At 40.4% G+C, this 15,420-nt stretch overlaps 2 protein-coding genes across 3 annotated transcripts; one reads left to right on the top strand and one right to left on the bottom strand.

The window, feature by feature from the left end:
- Positions 1 to 611: 611 nt before the first annotated feature.
- Positions 612 to 2,048, bottom strand: LOC105939525 (apolipoprotein A-IV). Of its 2 annotated transcripts, none has more exons than XM_036135294.1 (4): positions 1,988 to 2,048; positions 1,830 to 1,878; positions 1,583 to 1,733; positions 612 to 1,453 (listed from the first exon to the last, which is right to left on the bottom strand). In XM_036135294.1, the coding sequence occupies exons 2-4, from the start codon at positions 1,867 to 1,869 to the stop codon at positions 877 to 879; spliced, it is 768 nt and encodes a 255-aa protein (XP_035991187.1). In that variant the 5' UTR covers positions 1,870 to 1,878; positions 1,988 to 2,048; the 3' UTR covers positions 612 to 876. The 2 variants fall into 2 exon arrangements, with proteins under 2 accessions (XP_035991187.1, XP_012737205.2); XM_012881751.3 differs by having other exon boundaries at positions 1,830 to 1,881; positions 1,988 to 2,047.
- Positions 2,049 to 5,442: 3,394 nt separating this feature from the next.
- Positions 5,443 to 6,876, top strand: LOC105939524 (apolipoprotein A-I). The gene is made up of 4 exons (XM_012881750.3): positions 5,443 to 5,522; positions 5,623 to 5,674; positions 5,809 to 5,959; positions 6,067 to 6,876. Exons 2-4 carry the CDS (start codon positions 5,635 to 5,637, stop codon positions 6,641 to 6,643), a joined length of 768 nt encoding a protein of 255 aa, XP_012737204.1. The 5' UTR covers positions 5,443 to 5,522; positions 5,623 to 5,634; the 3' UTR covers positions 6,644 to 6,876.
- Positions 6,877 to 15,420: the final 8,544 nt, after the last annotated feature.

Raw genomic sequence — 15,420 nt, 5'->3', positions numbered from 1 at the left:
TTGCTGTCAAAAGCATTGTGTAATATGTATTTTGATGCTGTCGGAGAACAAACGTGTGTGCGTGCATATTTGCACTGTCACTACTGGACTCTAACCCTCCACGTTGAACACTGACACCATCATTAGGGAGGTAAAAGGTGCACTACAAAAAGGGCGATTGCTCAATGTCTGCATTTTATGAGTGAATATTGTTGATTTTTCACAACAGCATTAAATACATAGATGTGATACATGTGATATGAAAGGTAAGTGCCTGTATTACCAACAGACTTTACATGAAAACATATACGATTGTCTCCATTTCTCCAATAGCTGTGCTGGTCTGGCATGTATGTCTCTTTGAGTTAGATTTTTATTTTGATAACAAACTGACGCTTTCATGGCAAGCGTCGGCAAGAACAACAGGGTGCCTGTTGAGAAACTAGAAGGCGAAACTGTGACACAAGCCAAGACATGTCGAGGCAAGGGGGTATAAAGTCAAAATACGTGGTGCGTCTTGGGAAAAACACTGCACGTGTCTCAGAGGTAGCTAATCAAAGCTGTGTTATATCTGGGAGGCCAATTGTCTTCTCACTGTAATCACAGGTACACCATAAAAAAGACAGATTTCATAAATTTTTATATATGTTTTTTTATTTTAGATAACTTAGAGAAATTACAAAAACGCTCACAGTTTCATTTCACAACACACGGTAAAAACAGCATATAAATACATGTGGACAAGTGCAGAGTTTTGCTCATTGTTGTTGTACTAAGCAATAAAAATAAGTTATGGATATCCAGACAGATCTCTTGTACAGTTCATCCTCTGTATGGTGGTGGAACTCAATTTTCAGGATTTTTTTTTTTATTATGTCTGCAGAGACTGAAGATGACTTAGTTGGCCTCAACGAATGACTGGTAGAGAGACATGAGCTGGGACTGGAGGTCTTGGGCATAGGGGTCCAGTTTCTCCTTCAGGTCCTCAGCATAGGGAGCCACAATTTGCTTCACCAGACTGGCTCTCTGGCTCAGCTCTACCTGGACCTTCTCGGTCATGGGTGCTACGCTCTTCTGGAACTCCTCCAGGTGCCGGTCAACCTTCTGCTTCAGGTCATCTGTGTAGGGCCCTAGTTGAGCCTGCAGGTCTCTCACGCTCTGCTCCAGGCTGGCCTTCAGCTCCTCGCTCTTTTGGATCAAGGTGGACCTCAACGCCTCGGAGTCCAGCGAGTCGGCGTAGGGGGCCAGCTCCTGCTTGAGCTGCTCAACCCTCTGTTGGATCTGGGCTTTCATGTTCTCTGTGTAGGGCTCCAGTTTTTCTCTGACAGAGCTGAGCTCCTGGGTCAGCACACCTTTAAGCATGTCGGCCTCGGTGGTGATCTTGTTCATCAGGTCCTGGGCTGTGGGGGAAAGCTGCTCCTGCAGGGTCACAGCATACTTGCTTGCGAAGTCAGCACTCTCTGTCAAGCGGGCACTAAACAACCAAAATAAGAGTGACTGTCAGAACGTCTAAGATTGTGAAACATGTCTCCAAATACGAGCACCCCAACGCCACTCGCCCGCTTCCCCTCCCCTGGGCCTGATCAAGGGTCATGCAACTTACTTAATTTCCTGTCCAATCGGCGATTTCCTAATCATCTCCAGAGTATCATCAGCTGTCTGTGTGGCCTTGGCAATGTAGTCCCAGAAAGCATCCGTCAACACTTCTAGCTGTGGCTTTGTAGCGTCAGCATAGAAGAGGTTGGCATTGCAGCCTTTAGGATAAAGATTTCAGTGAGGGTTATTTTCGGTCCCTGTTTGTTTTATTATTTCAAATCATTTGAATCTGCATTCAAATATCAGCAACTTACCAGAGAGCACTGCAGCGACTAGCAAAACAAACGTCTTCATGGCTGCAACCTGCTGAAAGACATTGATATCTAATAAGTGACTATTAAGTGCAACTAACATCATCAGCAATTTAGATTTTGAACTAGATATGTAGCCTGTAGTTTAGTGCTTGTCTCACCTGCTTTGGGGCTTGTGTATCTTTCAGGGTTTACCGTTTAAGTGACTGCGTCTCAGCGTTGCTTCCGCGTATATATACTGAAGTCAGATGACTGTTGTAGTCAAGAGCACAAAGTCCAGGAGTCCCTGCCATGCTGTCACAACCGCTCCTTTTTTCTATATCTGCTGTTTTTCTTTTTTTGTTTGTTGTTTGTTTGTTTTTTTAAGATATTTTTTTTACAGAGTAGCTGAATACTGGAAAATCTACAAAAGAAAATCCGCTCTGGTTTTCATTGGACTCAGTTCCTCTCTGCGCCCTTTGCAGAAAGCTTTAAAAGTGTGCAGCTTTAAATGTGTCAACGTAGTCCAGCACTACCAGTCTCTAGATAACTCAAGATAACCCTGTACACTTCGACTAGTGGACTTTGGTTCAGGTCAAGCAACACAAATTGAGCAGAGTCAAGATGGGTTCACTTGAATAGTGTTTTTTGTTGATTTTCTAAACATGATTTGATTTTAAACAAATGTGAGACATTTCTATTTGGAATGGTTTTATGAGTTTGACTTATTGACATTAATAAATTAGTGTGAGGCCATTAGAAGGCGCATTTTTCAACATGTTAGTTGTGTAGTTTGCCACATAGTTTGTGGCAAACTACAAACTGGACTTCTAAGACTTCGTTTGGCTTTTAGCTCAACAAAGGCTCTCCTCTTGAATACTTCCAATGAGGTGGAGGGAGGGAGGGGGGGTAAGATTTGTGGAGTGCACAACTTATAGTTGATATCTACACCTGTGCTTTAAATCCATGTACCTCCTCCAGAGTTACCCTTGGTCCCTTGTCCGTTTTTTACAATTAGTGGTCTGTGTTTCCACCCTGTCAGTTCAGGCGGATGACCATGTCTTGGTAGATTTGCAGCTGTGCCGTTCTCTTTCCGTTTTTGAATGACGGCTTGAACAGTGCTGTGGGGATTGTTAAGAGGTCTAGATACTGTTTCTGGGATTCAGTCAAAAACAATTTCCATCTTGGGAGAAGAAGGGAGTGTGGTGGGGGAGTATAAATATGTTTGTATTCACCTGCACAAAAGATGATAGATGATTGTACAAAGAAGCAATCTTCAGAAAATGAAGAATTTAATGGACAATCCCGAGCATCCTCTTTGTGAGATTGTTACACATCAGCAGAGTGTCTTTAGTCAGAGGCTTCTTCAGAGCTGTTTTAAGACAGATCACTAAAGAAGAACCTTCCTACACACTATCATCAGCTGTATTCCATTTTCAATTGAATTTTATTTATATTGTGCAAATTCACAACACGTCATCTCAAGGCACTTAACAAAGTCAAATTAAATCCTTAGATAGGAAACTTTTTGACCAAACAGACAGATTGGTCAAAAAGTTTCCTATCTAAGAAAACCCAGCAGATTGCATCAAGTCTTAAATAAATAAATAATTGAACTTTATTGATCTCACAATGGAGAAATTCACTTCTGTATCTTAACCCATCCCCTTGGGGAGCAGTGGGCTGCCACTGTGCGGCGCCTGGGGAGCAATCAGGGGTTAAGGGTCTTGCTCAGGGACCCATCGTGCTAGCACTGGGGATTGAACCTGGTACTTGCATCCTTCTCTGAGTGCAACCGCACTGCTCTAACCACTCGGCCACGAACCCCCCAAGCAGCATTCACTCCTTCTGAAAGAGTGTAGAGCCACAGTGGACTGTCATCTCCATTGTCACTGACTCAGCAGCAATCCCTCATACTGTGCATGCGTTTAGTGACAGTGGAGAGGAAAACTCCCCTTTAACGGGAAGAAACCTCCAGTCACAGCTAACAGAACGCCAGGCTGGATGTATCTACAATGAAAAGAAAAAAGACAGAACAGCAGGAGAACTCAGCAGAGTGAGAAACATAAACCCTGATGTCCTCCAGCAGCCTAAGCCTATAGTTGTGTAACTACAGAGATACCTCAGGGTAACCTAAGCCACTCTCACTAGACGCTTTGTTGAAGAGGAAAGTTTTAAGCCTAGTCTTAAAAGTAGACAGGGTGTCTGCCTCACGGACCAAATCTGGGAGTTGGTTCCACAGGAGAGGAGCCTGATAGCTAAAGGATCTGCCTCCCATTCTACTTTTAGAGACTCTAGGAACCACCAGCAGACCTGCAGTCTGAGAGCGAAGTGCTCTGTTAGGAACATACGGGGTAATCAGAGCTCTGACATACGATGGAGCTTGATTATTAAGGACTTTATATGTTAGAATTTTGAATTATTTTCTTGATTTACCAGGGAGCCAACAAAGGGAAGCTAAAATAGGGGATATATGATCTCTCTTTTTAATTTTCATCAGAACTCTTGCTGCAGCATTTTGGATCAGCTGAAGGCTTTGAACTGCATTTTGTGGACTTCCTGATAGTAAAGAATTACAATAGTCCAGCCTTGAACTAACAAATGCATGGACTAGTTTTTCAGCGCCACTCCTGGACAGAATATTTCTAATCCTTGCAATAGGAAAAAAGGTAAACAAAAAAGGAAACCACAGAAACCTGTTTAATATGGGATTTAAATAACATGCCCTGATCAAAAATAATACCAAGGTTTTGTTTTTTTCACTTTATTTGCAGAGGCCAATTTATTGGCATCCAGGTTAAAGGGTTGATTAAGAGGCTTATTTTTCAAAATGTACCTTTTACCTTAAACTTCAAAATCATGTGCGCGTTTATGTTTGTCTATTGCATATGATCCAAATAAAATATGAAATGCACTGAAATCTCTTGTTGCAACATGACAGCATGTTAAAAAGTTCAAAGAGGTGTGTTCTTTTGCAACTTTTAATACTGTATATGAATAATAATCCTTAATATTTAGGAGTGAAATGGTCATAAATCAAGGAAAACTCTAAAATGTGTTCGTGAGAACTGACCTACGTCACATCTAACTGAAGCAGAGGCTACTTTGTCCCTCAGAGGCTGACGGTGCCTGAATGTACTAACCTTTGGCCAGACAGATATGTACGACTCCTGAACATTGCCATGACACAGAAACAACAACTATTTATTACCTTAAAAGGTGCGTGCTTGATGATTAGATAGAGGAAACATATTGCATATCTACTTAAAGTTGGAATTAAATGATAATAAAGTGATATATTCTGTCTTTATTTAAGAGTTGAATATTTTCATATGAGGATCAGATCAATCAGGGTTAACACTATGGATTTAGCGTCACTGCTACAGTCAAGAAACACAAACACATTTTAGGTGATGAAATAACAGTGCTACAGGGGTTTTATATTGAATATTTCTCTTTAAAGTGGTAACGGATGTTTAAAACCAGCCTGTAATCAGATTGTATTGTGGTAGCAGGCGGGACTTATACATGCTTGTTGCAAAGATTATCTGGCCCAAAATGTCAGCAGGGAAAGGAGGGTGAGGCAAGGTGACAGCAAAGCACTACATCTTGGACTTTGGGATCATTACTGTCTGACTTCGCTATATAAGCTGCGGAGCCTCACCAGTTCAGCACAAGCACAACTGAGTAGATTTACAGACGCTCGTGTAAACTCAGGTAAGAAAAGGAAATGGAGAGAACTCTCTTCCTCTCAGCTTACTAAAGGAAAATGCTTTGATGATCCATGTTTTGACTCTTCTTCTGTTGCTTGTTGTAGATTCAAAGAGCCATGAAGGTCCTCGCTGTGCTCGTCCTTGCCGTTTTCACCGGTGAGTAAGCTGGGCACAAATCGTCTTGAAGCTTAAAGTCGTGTTACTGACTGAATATTTACTTTGCGCGTTTGCAAGCTTCCAAGCATCCTTTAAACAACTGCTATAGGCTCAATCTTTGCTCTGTCCAACAGGCTGCAATGCCAACCTCTTCTATGCTGATGCTCCCAAGCCCCAGCTAGAAGTAATGACTGATGCTTTCTGGGACTACGTTGGCAAAGCTACCCAGACAGCTGATGACACCCTTCAGATGATCCGAAAGACCCAGTTTGGCCAGGATATCAGGTACATGCAATATCCCATCTGGCATGGATTTTATTTTTTTCAGTAGTATGCGGGGACTAGACTCTAAACTCGCTGCCTTGCTTCTCCTCTCCTATCACCTCGTTCAGTGCCCGTCTCACAGAGAGTGCTGAAGCAGCCAGCCAGTATGCAGCCACCCTGCAGGAACAGCTCCCCCCCGGAGCCCAGGACCTGATCAACAAAGTCACCACAGAGGCTGAGGTTCTGAGAGAGCGCTTGAACACTGACCTGAACAACGCCCGGGAGAAGCTGGAGCCCTACACCGAGAACCTGAAGGCCCAGATCCAGCAGAGAGTGGAGCAGCTGAAGCAGGAGCTGGCCCCCTACGCCGACAACTTGGACACTGAGACCCTGAGGACCACTGTCATCCAGAAAAGCGAGGAACTGAAGGCTCAGCTGGAGCAGAGCGTGCAGGAGCTGCAGACCCAGCTGGGGCCCTACACTGACGACCTGAGGCAGCAGGTGGACCAGCGCCTGGAAGAGTTCAAGCAGAAAGTCACTCCCCTGACTGAAAGAGTCCAGGGTGAGCTGACACAGAGAGCCCAGCAGGTAAAGGAAATGGCCGCCCCATACGTGGAAAACCTGAGGGAGAGGCTGGACCCCTATGCCCAGGACCTCCAGGCTCGTCTCACCTCGCTCTATGAATCCTACATCAAAGCCAACTAAGTCAAACTCCACCTGACTCTGAACACCAAGAAACGGCATCAAATAAAACCTATTTCTTCTCTCCATGGTGCCAGAAACATGGCAGTACAACAACTTTAATTAAGTCCATCTGTAGTTGTTATTTCATATATTTCCATCTTCAAAAAAGTTGATACATAACAAATGCGTCTGTTGTCTGTGACCACACTGTATCTGCTCCCTAATTTATGAAAATAAAAACAAAAGCAAAATAACCTGCAGAACCTTGTGTATTTCTTTACTGAAATGGGTTGAAGTTTAAAGGTTCTTTTTAATATTTCCCCTTTTGTACAGGAGAGAAGGAATACATGCAAAAAATGTTAAATTAACAAAATTAAACTATACGAATTACACTCATTGATTCACTTGACTCACACATAAGTATAAAGATAAAATATTGCAAATGATGGCAATTGTTGCCTCTTTCAGCTTTATGAACAATGAAAGACTGGACTTTTTGTAAAATTCATAACATCCATCCATTTTCCGAACCGCTTTATCCCTCATGAGGTCGCGGGGGGTGCTGGTGCCTATCTCCAGCGTTCACTGGGCGAGAGGCGGGGTACACCCTGGACAGGTCGCCAGTCTGTCGCAGGGCAACACAGAGACAAACAGGACAAACAACCATTCACGCACACACTCACACCTAAGGACAATTTGGAGAAGCCAATTAACCTAACAGTCATGTTTTTGGTCTGTGGGAGGAAGCCGGAGTACCCGGAGAGAACCCACGCATGCACAGGGAGAACATACAAACTCCATGCAGAAAGACCCAGGGGTGTACTCGAACCCAGGACCTTCTTGCTGCAAGGCAACAGTGCTACCCACTGCGCCACTGTGCAGCCTAAAAATTCATAACAATCATTAACATTATTATTACAGTCAGTATTTCAAGATCAGCTGCTAACGATTGGAGCCTCTCAAGTGAAATGAAAGGTGAACAAGACCTTTATATTTAATTCTTATTGAGTTGTGCAGTCCCATGAAGTTAAAATCTAAAGAACACTATAAGAAATTTTAGGAGAACATAGATGCTTTTGAGTCTAGTCAAAATTATTTTAGCATTCAAATGAAGTCGAGTAGATCAAATAAAATGTACAATCTCTTGCAAGTGTTCTTACCCGTTAGATATTTTCTTCAACATGTAGTAGCATATAATTAGGAAGTAAAGGGATGGTTCTTAAATTTTGTTTACAAAAAAAAGATGGAAAGTTGTGGTGTGTGTCTGAATTCTGCCACTTGAGACAATAATCTGTAGAACAACTCACTGTGAATAAAATCTTTCAGGTTATGTCTTTACCAGCTTTGCTCATAAACAAATGTTTACCAAGTGTTTTTTCAAAACAACTAAAGGTCAGTCAGATAGGTTAGATAACATTTTAATTTAAATGTTTCTTACTTGAATTCATATTTTCGACCTTTGCCTGAGACAGTTTAACACATTAATAGACTTTCATCTAAACCATTCAATTGTAGTCCTGGTTTTATGACTAGAGTTAAGGAGCTATCCAGAGTATGATCAACAACTCCTGCACTTTGCAGGCTTATTGGGTTTCAGGATCAAATTAAACTCTGAACTGTTAGGTTTAAAGTACAGTATGTGATGGATATCTTGCATCTCAAGTAAAAACTTGCTTTGTTAACACCAAAGGGAACTGTCAAAATCATAAAATAATAATTCCCCATGCTATTTATTAACACAAATCCATGTGCAAAACTTCTTCTTTTTTAGATTAAATACATAAACACGATTGTTTTTGGAACTGTCACACCTGAATGTCCCCCTATGAGACAATAAAGGTTTTTTTCTATTACATTATATCCTAAATGCATTTTTATTTTTTTTGTAACACAGCTTTTTTATGTCCTACTTACTAAAGCTCCCCCCCACCTCACATCTCCACACCCTCGTACGATTCTGTTGTGTACTGAGGAGGGCATGTTCAAATTCGTTTTTATCTGCAAGTCGGGGTGTTTGCAAACATATCCTGATCCTTCCTTGTTTTTTTGTTCTAAATCACTTCTCTTTTCGTGCCTCTAAACTTTCAGCAAGATTACTCCCACGCTGACTTACCCAGTGGCAAACAACATTCCTCTGTTTTGCCCCCAGCTGTCTCAGGAACCTGAACACCATGCACACAAACAAGCACATGAAAAAAGCTCTAGATTATCTTCAATTCCGTTCGATTGAACTTTTTTATATAAAGGCAATTCACAACACGTCACATCAAGGTACTTTACAAAGTCAAATCAATTGAATAATACAGACAAGTTGGTTAATATCACTTCCAGTTTGTGTTTTTTTTTTTTTTTTTTTTTTTTTTTTATATAGCTTTCTTGTACCGAGATCCAATATACTGGCAGAAGTTGGATGATTTTATGCAAACGTTGGGTCCAAAATAAAAACCATTTTGGTGGATTAGAATAGTAGCTATAGGAGAAATCAGATTTTACTTTACGCGATGCCAGGTTGGACAGCACAACAGCCTGATCAGACGCTGTTGAATCCCTTCTGCAGAATGAAATAGGTAGTGCATGCTAGTGCTTGCTATGTTAATCATCATTTAAACTCTGACCAAATAATTGCTCATAAAAGTTAAATTGTATGCTGGGTAGGATTTTTCTGTTTTTCAAATTCAACTGTCAGTAAAAGCTTTATTAGACAATATTAGGTTGTCCCCTTTATTTTGTTTTATAGGGTCAACATTGTAATGCAAAATTCAACCAGAATGCTGCTGGCACTCCGACATTTCCCTACTATGGGACAATAAGGGATATTTCCATTCTATTGAAATATGAGTTGCACCAGCATTTAATTTGCCTTTGGGACTAATGAAGTATTTTTGAATTGAATTGAATTCTAGTTTATTCTAAAATGTGAAAAAAGATTGAAAATGTCTGAATACTGAATTCTGTAGCAAAACCAACTAAAGAAATTAATGAGTGAAAACAGACTATGTTTCCGTTATTTTTAATGCTTCTATGTTGATTAGCAGACACAGAAATTGCTAATTACTCTGACTTTTTATCGCCGTATATTTCAGAAAAATACACATGTATGTTAAAGGAGCTATACGTAAGATATTTACTGTGAAATCAACCAAAATAATTTTAATTTGTCACCCGAGATGGGAGTAACATTCCCTATAAACAATCGGTCTCCTCCATCAACAATGTCTGAGTCACGTTTTTCTCCTTTCAAACCTCGACTCCATCTGAATACCCTTAACGATAGTTTCTACCTCCTGCTCCCAGCTTCTGTTCCTCGACCTTTCATAGGGTCAACAGTAAGAACTCTATCGTGTGTAGAAAAGGATCGGACTGCTGTTCAGAATTCGGACTCCCACGTCATTACGCAACAGAAACACACATGGATGATGCGAGTCAAATCCGGGCCTACAGCCTTCCCAAAATGAACTACAAAGTGCACGCTCTCTTCTCTCGTGACATTTTCGTTGGGAGTACTGTGCTGATACGTCATATCACGCAGAGAACTTTAGGATACCTTAACGGTTCTTAGCGCTAGTAAGGGAGGTCGATGGGTTCCTCAGCAAAACTAGCCATGGGAGGGAGCATACAGGCTACTTTTGCTATCTCCTTCTTTACTGACTTCACTATTCGGACAGCCACTTATCATGGCGCACTTCCACTTTGGCTAAAGAATGTTTACAACATTATATACCTGTCCTGTGTAAGTAAAAACTCACAACAGCAACACACCGTTTAAAAACGGTATATTAAATTGTTGTACTTGGCAAGCTGTTGTACCGGTTTGAGCCACAAGGTGTCAGTATTACTTATAGTTCCTTTAAAATGCCAAAAGACATAAAAGATTAAAGCATGAATTTCCTTAGCACTAATTTAAAGTTGTTTTGTCCAAATAAATGTAATTATTCACACATTGTGTGGTGTTTTTCCAAGTTAGTTCTGTTGATTACATATAACTGCAGGGGTTAAGTTTGTTCACAACAATTACAAACTCAGCAGTTCTTTTCTGTTCTCATTCTGCTCCCATCAGCTGATACATCTGACTCAGAATCAGATGGTAAGATGTTATTTGAGGGCATTTTTGCAAGATGAAACAAGGTAAGCTTAAGGAATGCTTTAACATTTTGTGCCACTCCCTGTGTTGGAATCAAATATGGCAATCTGAATTAAAGTAAGTATGCACTTCTCATAGCTTTTATTTACCTGTAAAAAACCTTAGTGATACATCCAAACAGTTGCCATCTGGTCAGGTTGTGAGATCCTATCAAGCAAAAACCAGATTATTGCGGTTACTTTTGTTCATTGCCCTGCATGCTAACCCCTGACATCAGAAACATGGTGTTTTTGTGGGGAAGGAGAAGAAACCACAGATTTGTTGACTCTCACAGATTCTTACTGTATTACCTCACATATCTTCTGTCTCTTTCAGTTCCCTGTATGTCACAGTCCTTTTTTCCTGAAAGCCCCAAAAAGAAGTGGAGCATTCCATCCTAAATGATCACCCCATGTAAACTTTGACTTACTTGTGTGTTGTGTGCTGGAGGTATCACATTCTTTTTACACAATATAGTCACCAAATTGCTGCTCTGGTTTCTTTTGTCCACACTCAAAAGTCTTTTTTTTCAGAAGCCTCGGTTCTTTTGTGGGGCTATTATTACTCTCCCAGTATGTCTGCAGCATTTATCAGAGTAAAACCATTGTATAATTTTACCTCAGACAAAGGCCTGTGTGAGATGCCACTTTTTCTGTTTACCAGCAACATTTGGACCTGGTTTGGTGGAGGGAGAGTGCCTTTAGGCCCTGTGGGTCCTCCTTTTGAAAACACCTTGGACTTTAATTATGTAACGTATGTGAATTTTACAAATATCCCCTGACTTTGAAGGTATTCTAGTTCATTTTTACAGTGTAATCACTCTGAGATCACGCCATATTATCTATGTATCCATTGTGCATACCAGCCAATCCTTGCAGGGTGTCGAGCTGGCTGGTGCCCTTCTCCATCGATCATTGGCATAGACATGTTGCTGTTTTCTCAGACTACCATAACACTTTATCTATAAAGAATTTTACAAAATTCAGCCAAGGAGGACCAAAGTGCTGAACAGGGCCTTAAAACAAATGAATACATAAATAAAAACAATCAAGTGTAGACACCTCACCCTGGGATAAAGGTAGGAAGTAAAACTAGACATTGGCATAGCCATGTGCAGGAATTTCTTTTGAAATAATCACAGTTACACTTTTCTGTGGACCTTTTGTGTGACTTGTGGTAGAATCATCAGTTTTAGTTTTATTTCTGGAAATCATTTTGATTTAAAAAAAAAAAAAGTCTCTTCTACACACTCAGCCACCAAGAACGATGTCCCTCAAAGTCAGTAGGAGAAATTATCGCTGAGCATAGGATGTCGTAGGGACTTTGTTTAGAGTTCGAAGTGGAAATGCTGACAAAAGAACATCTTGGGCAAATTAAAGAACAAAAAATGTTTTGTGGTTGAAAAGTGTCTTTTTTTCAGTGTTTACAATCAAATACATTTTTACAACCAGCTAACCTCAGTATTGATAATAATTAACAGAATGCAATCAAGTGTGGGCTTCCGCTTTCAGTCATCTTTAGTAATGTTCTTTCAGAAGTCATTTTCATACAGATTTTAACCAGTAACTTTAAAATGTTTTACAACTTATTTGTTACCTCATACAAAATAAATCAATGGCACAAGATTTCAAGTAAGAAACAGACAGTGTAGTTTTTTTGAGAATATGTTCTAGTTACACATACTGTATCTATAGAGTTTGGAGTGGCTCTGTTTTGTTGTTGGACCATAACCACTATAAAAAAAAAATTCTGAGAATATTGGTGTTTTGCTTTGATTTCCCTGTTTTAATTGCATTCTTGACACTGCTTTTGAGGTAGGCTGATATGTATTTCTTAAATCACTGAAGGTGAAGGAGGAGGACCCTGTTAGCTTTAGAAGATGGAATGGAAACAGCCTGATTTTGGACCCTACAGTGGAGCCTCATAAAACTGATGGACAGCGTGAAATGAAAGATTCTGAAAAAATACGTTTTAAGGGAAAAGTGTCAGTTCACATGGATTAAACTCATCTTTAATTGAACAGAGGTTCACACATCATTTTACATGTTCTTGGGGCTACAAATAGGATTTTTCTTTGAGTCCCCAAACAACAATAGACGGGTTTACATAGTTGTTTGTATTCCACAGCTCCCACTGTAGCACTCGTTAATCACTATTGTGTTGGAACATTGGGATCAAAGGGCTTTAGCTCTGTCTCCTAGCTCCCACGTTTCAAATAAAGTAAAGTCTCCTCATTAGAATACAGTCAGACAATTTATTACAGTTAAACAATCACTACATAGTTGAAGTGATGTCATTAAGTTGTAACATGATGATGTTATCACAGTCTTGGCCTAATTACCCGAACAAGCCAACCACTTTTAAACTTTGTTCCTGTGTAAACTCGGAGTCTGTGAAAACAACACTGAACAGAAACTCAGAGTTAACGACAAAGCGGTCAAGTTCTAAAGGGTAAACGTGTTTCCACATGGCCAGAGAGACAGTAAACAGGCCAAATAAACGCCAGCAGCAGGTCGCACTAAAACAATTTACTGTTTTGACATTTAATCAAAGTAAAAAAAATAATAAAAAAAATAAACTTATGACTGGAAAGCATCACAGCTCAATTATGTTTCTCTTTCAAATCATTTAACAGATCACTTCAGCTTTGCACTTAATATCTAATTCTTGTTTATTGATCTTGTGTCTTTTTGTTCCACTTGTGTTTTGCAGGTGAAGCAACAACAGTGTTTTCCGGCTCTATATGGAGCTGTGAAATTACAGGCATGTCTGACTGAAAGAGTAGGCATGTCTAATAGGACTATAATCAAAGTAGCACCACAGTCCGTGACACATTTGTACAGCAACACAAATATTTAGTGCTCGGCAAGTTGTGATAAGTACATTCTTTCAGCCACAAACCTCTCATTATTTCTTTTAGATCAACATTAAAAACCTTGCAAACTTCTTTCCTGCTACACCCTTTGACGTATAGTCGATTAATTTTATTCTTTGCGTAATGTATCTCTTTTGGTTGGTATCCATACTTAATCTTCCCTGATTCATCCCTTTTAATCCTTCTTTTGTACAGTGGATTGCCGTCCCACAAGCCTAAGCGTGCCCATCATGTCATGCGGTCATTCTGTTTGTTTGAGAACGGCACATCAACAGTTTGAAAGATGAGATCGGTGTAAAAAAGGGGACTATTTGTGTTTAAGGCAGTTGCATAGCCATGCAATGGTGATTGATGCAAATGCTGATGGATCATTTGAATTGAAATGTGGATGTGAAAGGCTGCCTTACATCCTGGTGCCAGATAATCTTTTTCTGTTGTGAACTGAAGTGAGAACAATGGGGGGGGGGGGGGGGGGCAAGCTTAGTAGCATAAACCTGAAATAAAGAACAAAGAACAGCAGAGAAAGTTGTTGAGTAAAAGATTAATGTAAAGACAAAAAATACAAAAATGAAAAAAAGTAGCAGTTGGAGAAAATAAACTCTGGATGATGTATTTAACTTCTTTCACTTTGCTTTTTTTCAGAACTGGGAACAGTGATGGTGCAAACCTCTTTTTAAACTTACAAGTGTAAGATCAAATGTTCAGGATCTCAGAAAATGACAATATATAAGGCACATATAAAAACTTCTTTAAGACAAAGATATCAATGTGTACTGCACATCATGGAGATGATCGGTGTGTGGGAAGTCCTGTTTTTGCTTAGTTTTAGCCCATGTACTGGTGAGTCTTTGTTTTGTGACTTTAGCCACACCGACTCTGGCTGCAGTCCATGTCTTGTGGAAAAACTCCTGAAGGGGCTTTGGTTCATGTTTTTTTTTTTTTTTTTCAAGAAGGATTGTGAAGCAAAGCCAGATATGTTGCTTGTGTACCTTATTCGGCTACACTTTTTACTTTAACTTTCCATTAATAAGATGAAATAAAAGCTCTATGAAAACTGCCTGCATCTTTAGCGAAGGCGTCAATGAGTTTTCTGCTGGAAAACTGTTGAGTCAGCTTTTCACATAATTGTGTTGGCCATTACATTTTTGCATTGAAATTTATTTTTACTTGTAAAACGTAAATTTCTCTTTTTCAGAAAAAGATGGTTTTCATTCGCTTTAAACCACGACCATCAAAATGTGAGCATAAAGTGGACACGTTTCACTTTTTGGGTTGAATTAATAAAGTTGTTTAACTTGTTGATGATAACTTATGGGCATTAAAATGCTAAATGTTGAGAAGAACAAAAATAAAAATAAAATATATTTAAACAGCGGGGAAAATATGGCAGAAGCCAGCCATTTAATGCCCTCCTCAGCAGTAAACATACTGTATTAATAGACAGTAGCTCTGGATCTCATGAATGACTGACTTGTCAAGTTTGTGACAAAAAAAAAAAACGACACAGAAAGGTCTATTGCGGGGGAATGTAATTCCCCCCGCTGCAGGTCTTAACTTTCACCTCGTTAGTTTCGTGCCACAGCGCCTCTGAGCAGCCGCGCAAAACCGCGGAGAACTTCGGACGCAGCGTTGGTTGGCGGCACGTTGCGTGCAAAGACACGGGGATGTGTGCAGACAAATCACCATCACGCCACCGTGAAACGCGCGCGAGCGAAAGCGCGAGCATCCACACACGCCAAAAGCCCCATCAGCCCCCTCCCCTCACCCCACCCGTACCACGCGCAGCGGCAGCGGCGTCCTGCG

The sequence above is a fragment of the Fundulus heteroclitus genome, chromosome 3 (assembly GCF_011125445.2).
Source record: "Fundulus heteroclitus isolate FHET01 chromosome 3, MU-UCD_Fhet_4.1, whole genome shotgun sequence".
In the NCBI taxonomy this organism is placed as follows: domain Eukaryota; kingdom Metazoa; phylum Chordata; class Actinopteri; order Cyprinodontiformes; family Fundulidae; genus Fundulus; species Fundulus heteroclitus.
This window is presented reverse-complemented; position numbering and strand designations above follow the sequence as displayed.